This window comes from Strongylocentrotus purpuratus, unplaced genomic scaffold (assembly GCF_000002235.5).
Source record: "Strongylocentrotus purpuratus isolate Spur 01 unplaced genomic scaffold, Spur_5.0 spur5_scaffold_12, whole genome shotgun sequence".
Lineage (NCBI taxonomy): Eukaryota > Metazoa > Echinodermata > Echinoidea > Camarodonta > Strongylocentrotidae > Strongylocentrotus > Strongylocentrotus purpuratus.
Genome location: NW_022145597.1, coordinates 23,366,195 through 23,372,600, shown reverse-complemented (window position 1 = coordinate 23,372,600; position 6,406 = coordinate 23,366,195). Strand labels below are relative to the sequence as shown.

Below are 6,406 nucleotides of genomic sequence, written 5' to 3'. Positions count from 1 at the left end.
ACTGTTTGACCAACAATGACGGTCGCATCCTACCGGGTTCCCATTTTAACACCGTGGTGGAAAGTGGCAGTGCATAGGTTAATATCTTGCCAAAGGATATTAGTGCCGTCTCGGGATTCGAACCCTCAACTTTCGCATCTACAGTCAAGTACCCTAAACCACTCTACCACGACACTCCCACGACACTCCCACGACACTCCCACATGTAATGATACCGCTGTTACTGCTCTCTTTTTAATGACAAAGCAACTGGAGCAGCGTCTCACAAAACTATAATAGAACAAGTTTGCCAAAATCCATCAAAATATACCGGTATGTAAATGTATTGAATGTCGGTAAACTTGAACTTAAACTTGCACTTGTTATGGGTTTGTGAAACCCTGCCCAGCCATCTGAATTTGGATGCATTCGGATTGTACAGTGTGCGAAGGACTAATTGATGGGTTCTGTAATTATCTAACCAAAGAATAAATCAAAGATGAAAGTGACCAAAGCAACAGTCAATCGTATAAGTCAGGGTAGACAAAAGCTCAATTTTTAATCTGTATAAATTTGTAATAAAATAATCAAAATTGATATTCTCATAGAAGGAAAACATTGCGGAAAAAAGTAAATTCATTAAAAATACAGATTTACAGAGCATGTTATAATTGGTTTGAGTTGATATAATGGAATATAATCACAACATTCATTTCCATCCACTTGTTTATAGGGGGTTTATAGCCACTGATATTTAATACAATGGATTAGGTTTCACTTTAGGTTGTCATTTTTTCTGCAGGTGCACAAAAAGTCAAACGGGAAAAAAATATATAATCTTTACCATTTTCTTCGAGCATTTTGAGATTAAAATATGTGCACAATATAATGATGAAAATATAATCAAGTGATATATCTTTAGCAACATACGGAAATGTGTACATGAACTACGATTGTGTTAAAAGACAAATGTGTTGGGTTTCGTTGTTTTGATCCCTTCACAACATGGTGGTAAAGTAGTATGCTACCTGCATTTGTCCAATCATACAATCCAATATAAATAATTTCCTAACAAATTAAATGTAGGATAGGGGCTCGTCTATATTTTGCAGAGAGTACAAAATAGACATTCTCCCCCACCCGCCGACAACTCAAAATTGCTTAGCAAAACCCTTGTTCTCTGAACTAGGAAGCCCCATCATTGACAACTATCACAGTACCACATAATATCTATATTGACTTTGTTGTTAAATAAGCGAGTTGTTATGACGTTGAGGGCTGCATTCTTTGAAGTCTTTCAAGAAGAGCTCGTGCAGTAGGTCGCTCACTCGGCTTCAAAACCAACGCAGATTGCACGAATGTTCGATCCGATTTCTTAACTTGTTTTAGAGGTCGCGGCCAGCGGAGAGGTCTGTTCATTGCTTCCCGAATGTTCTTGTTTCCATAGCAACCGAATGGCAAGTAGGTGGTGAGGATAAAGAATGTGATGACCCCGGCTGACCAGACATCGGCCGCGCGTAAGTCTGTGACGCGGGAGTCCAAAACCTCGGGAGCCGCGTACGCGGGAGAACCGCCTAACGACGCGATTCCTTGCGGGATGGGCGAAATGCTTTCAGCCCTGCTAGAGCAAGAGTCGGAAACTCCATTCTGACTGTCACCATGGTTACGTGAATTTGAAGTTCTGCGTGGTTGAGATGTTCCATTCGAACCAACCGCGATTTCTACCGCGAGTCCAAAATCGGCAATCTTCACATCCTCTCGCTCATCGACGAGCACATTCTCGCATTTCAAATCGCAGTGCGCAACAGAAGCGGTATCGTGCAGGTAGGCCACGCCCTCAAAAATCTGTTCGCACATCTTCAGCGCCAAAGCCTCGCCCAGGCGACCCCGTTGCCGGACGAAGTTCCGCATGTCACCGTTTTCAGCCAGCGCGAGGACGATATACGAGTGATCCTGGAAGACGAAGTAGTCGAAGATCTCCACGACGTTCTCATGGTTGAGTTTGAAGAGTATCTCGGATTCCCGAGCAGACGACCGTGACGGCAAATTGATTTTGATGGCGACTTTGCGCGGAGTTTGGTAACGCGTCGACGTTGCAAGTTTCACGACACACTGTCGGCCCTTCCCCAAGATAACAACGGGTTCAGACAACACATAACCGTAGCGGCCCTGCATATTATCGGTCAAAATCCAGTCGTTTTCCCGCTTTTCTTTTCACATCCCATAAAGTTCCATCGAAAGGTTAAATCTATTCAGGAATAAGAAAATACGAAGACAACAATTTGAACATGATTTTTAATAAAGCTCAACTATTTGAGAAGATTTTGTTGATGTCAAAAAGGGGTGTCACAGTCAAAGGTGGGAAACTTCTGGGTTCGAACCCCTCCACGTCACTATTGACATTCGGCAAGACAATCTATTTCCCAGTGGTAGGAATAAATGTCAAATATGGTATGTGAAACCGAAATCGGTAGTCCAGCGAGAGCTGGGAGTATTGGGGCACCTGGAGGAATTTTTACCTGGTGGATAGGAGCGCCATAAACGTATCAAATACTTGTATGATGTATTATCATCACTCTTTTGATAATAGTTATGTTAATTTCACTGTTTTATATGTTTGGTAAGTTTATTACCATCTTGAAGTACAGAGTGACAGAATGGATGGGTCTTCGAAAGGTCTGAAACAATTAAGTCCACTATCTAGCCGTGCGATTTGAAAAACGAGGATGATTTGAATAATACCCATTCTTTATTGTGAAATGTGACGATCGTGAAACAAAGGCCTCGAGATAGTATTAGAACGTGAACTTGTCTGTGTTCCACACAACACATCGATGCATGGACCATATTTAACAAAAAGGGTCAAAATCAAGGCCGAGATGACTTACCTTTATAGGATCTACACAAGGCTCCACAGACAAAAGTCCCATCAGATTCAGTGTGGCTGGGTGTTTGACCAAGGGAGAAACACAAAACTATGTATTATTAACAAGGCAAAAAATTATATCTATGAGCTGTCGATCGGCTTTGATAAAACATAATTAGGCCTATTATCCAAAGTCCGAAGTCAAAGGAGATAACGACATGAAATTAATATATCACTCGGTGCACTTCGATACGCCTTCCTCAGAGTGCCCATGATATCACAATAACATTCTCCTGTTATGCACTAGTCAAGCTTAACATGAGTTTAATTGAACGAAACACTTAATGGAACAGACGGATTTGTCATGACCGATGATCGATAACCGCAGTCAAGATCGCAATCGATTTGAGCTCCAAAAAAAAGTTCCGACATGTATTGACAAAATGCGCGCTTTTGATAAGGGACGATAAATCAATATTCCGTGCAGATTGAAGGTTTCATTATTGTTCACCGCGTAGACTAGATCAAGTGGATCATGTTCGTCGATTAATTTCTGTTTACAGAATGACCTACACTTTTGCCCATAAAGTTGGAATAATTTTGTCTTACTTTTTCATAATATGATTTTGACAATATTTATTCTTGATAGATAAAGTATACTGTTTCTAGGTATTTATCTTTCAAGAATAATGCCACAATCACTTCATGAAAACAGTAAGAAACATTATTCCAACTTAACGAGCAACAGTGAACTTGAAATGTATTTAAAAAAGACGCTGAGCTAAGATTCCAATGAAGGCGTGATCCTGGAACCATTTTTATAGGGTAAATAAGGTTCATCTTTGTTGTCCGTTCGGAGATGGCAATTTGTGGCATTTACATGGTATGGATAGACACATTCATACAAAAAGACATATTTAATAATTTCGAGACAACAGGGAAAGAAAAATGAACACAAACAAGCCTGTCTCATGCATCAAAAATTGTTGAAAATATTGATAATTTCGAATCGGTCAAATCTCATTAAAGAGAAGGTTGAGTTCTAGGAAGAGGTGAAAAATAATTTGTGAGCATTACTCATTCTTATTATGCAAATGTGAAAGAACATCAGTTAAGACATGTTCCCTGAAAAGCATGGCTCTTCAAATGCCTTCATATTCTAAATATGCATGTAACATCGTAAAAATTGGGGGCCGGCTTTTTACGCCACGTGTTCGTGTAGTCCCATAGTGTTTGTAACTTTACCAAGACTTGGCCATATTTCTTATCATTTTGATGATTCCAGAACCTTGCAATACACACAAATTCTTATATGCTAGATGATCAACCTTTTCTGGTCGGTTCCACACCGTTTCTTTCACAATGCAATCGCATGACCAGAACTCAACTTCATCTTTAAAAACTCATTTCTAAAATGAACATGTGTTTCTAAGAGAGGTCCACGAACTTTTTGTGATTTCAAATCGTCACCCTTTATAGCTCAGAAAAAAGTGAGGTGGGAAATTCGTTACTAACCGGCCAATCTCACATTAAACGGCCCTCAGACCATAAACTTACCGGCCCTCAAGTCAAAATATTGAGCAGCCCGTGGCCAACACGCCCCGAAATACAGACTTCAGATTGGAAGAAGGGGGAAGGATTTAAAAAATGAAAAAAAAATGATGACTGAAAACTTACCAAACTCGTAACTCACTAACTGTCCCCCTTTCAAAACACCATGGTAGTAATTATATTTATAAAATTCACAACCAATCATCAAAATATCTTCTATAGGTCTATTCAAGGATAAATGCATAAACAGGCATATTATGACTCAGTAATGATATCCATTCGAAACCGATCGACTCCGGTCTACATTGGATCCCATCGACGACCTGATATGAAGTGCACCGTCTCAATTAGCCGCCATTGTATGGACGTCAAATTGGTGCTAACGACCAATTATTTTCGTCTCCAAGAGGCGACACTGTTTGCGTTTCAGATTTTAGGGCGGGATATTTATCCGCTACCTGCATAACAATTAATTGTTAGAGTCAGTTCTTTTGGCTGGGAAACCTTAACGGTTTGTTTAAGGTCAACATGGAAACAAAACATAACAGTGTGGGAAGTAGCTCCGGTATCCTCTTTTTTCTAACGGCCTTTGACATCTTTTTCAGAACAGAGGAAGAGCTATTAATGGAGCTTTGGAAGTTGGTTTTATTTAGATTGTAAGCAATGTCTTAATGGAACAACCTACAACAAGCAACCATCGACCAAACCTCCCCGCTCTCATTTAAAAATGCAGTTAAAAAAGAACTTTTTTTCCAAAATGTAATCGTCCACCCTCCACCCCCTCCAGTCAAAACTCTTCGGAGTATTTAGGAGGAAAAGAATCCAAGATCCAAGAATGGAAACTCAAGTTGCCTGCGCAGAGGTAAAAAAGCCTAGATCTAGCATGATTTTTTTGTTTTAACCTGCCAAAACTGATATAGTCTAGGTCTAGATCTAAGTCTAGTCTAGCGTGTAAGGATCTTTAAACCGAAACATGGTGTGTCCAGACAGGTTGTGTTTTCAGACAGTTGATTTAAAACAGCGATTTGAGGAAGTTTAAAAGCAATATTTCATAATGATTGTTGCTATTTGATAGGTATTTGATTGTTGCTATTTGAAACGTACTTTCTGTTAAATGAGAAGTCTTATGTTTGTTAATTGTCCGGACACCCAGCCCCTTGCCCAGCCCTCCTCCCCCCCCCCCCCCCCCCCCCCCATCACATAACGATAAACTGACGCATTTAAGATAGCGTTGCCTGCATAAAATCTATCAACTTTCATTATAATATAATCAAACAATTCGTACTTACAAGGCGATTTAATAGTTTAAGGCTGCTCTCCTTTCCGTCAGTGATTTGAGAAAAAAAATAAAACGGTGATATCTCATCGAGGATTTATCCATAAGGTATTATAGTAGCGCGCGCTCAATACTTTTGGGCGCATAATGTACTACGCTCTGCGCATTTTAATTTGCAAGGCCACTTCATCATCTTTTTCATCCTCCTCTTCTTTTTCTTCTTCTTAAGCATTTTATTCTTCTCTTACTTCTTCTCCTCTACACTCCATCTTCTTTTCTTATTCTTTCGTCTTCCTCATGTTCCTCTTCTTCTTGATCCCAGTTTCCCTGCTCTTTCTTTTCCTTGTTCTTCCAAGATGATAGATGTCTATATTTTGCTTACCATAAACCAAAACGCACCCTGTTCGTTTGTTTCAGTTTATCCTTTGTCCATCCAACGTTCTTGGTAAGTGATGTGGCTTCAATATACCCACTGAGGGGAGGGGGGGGGGGCTGCACTGTTGTCATATGGGATTGGATGCTATTCGAGTGAACGAGGCTAGTAGGGTTTCGTATCATCTTTGTATTTTCTTTCTCTCACTCTCTTTGTCTATTTCGTCAGTTTAGAGCCAGAAGGGCGGTGACGTGTAACCATTTGCGAAAATGTAATGCCCTTCTAGTTGCAAACAGTAGATTTTTTTATTTGTTTAACTTTCCACGTTTGCCACACGATTAGGGGCACGTGCCGCCCCACC

At 40.1% G+C, this 6,406-nt stretch overlaps 1 protein-coding gene across 1 annotated transcript; it reads right to left on the bottom strand.

Annotated features, from left to right (window-relative positions):
- Positions 1-525: 525 nt before the first annotated feature.
- Positions 526-4,739, bottom strand: LOC589243 (testis-specific serine/threonine-protein kinase 3). The gene is made up of 3 exons (XM_011680017.2): positions 4,523-4,739; positions 2,868-2,923; positions 526-2,227 (listed from the first exon to the last, which is right to left on the bottom strand). Exon 3 carries the CDS (start codon positions 2,152-2,154, stop codon positions 1,243-1,245), a length of 912 nt encoding a protein of 303 aa, XP_011678319.2. The 5' UTR covers positions 2,155-2,227; positions 2,868-2,923; positions 4,523-4,739; the 3' UTR covers positions 526-1,242.
- Positions 4,740-6,406: the final 1,667 nt, after the last annotated feature.

Coding starts and splice junctions, on each gene's coding strand:
- LOC589243 (XM_011680017.2), bottom strand. CDS start 2,154: ATGCAGGGCCGCTACGGTTATGTGTTGTCTGAACCCGTTGTTATCTTG.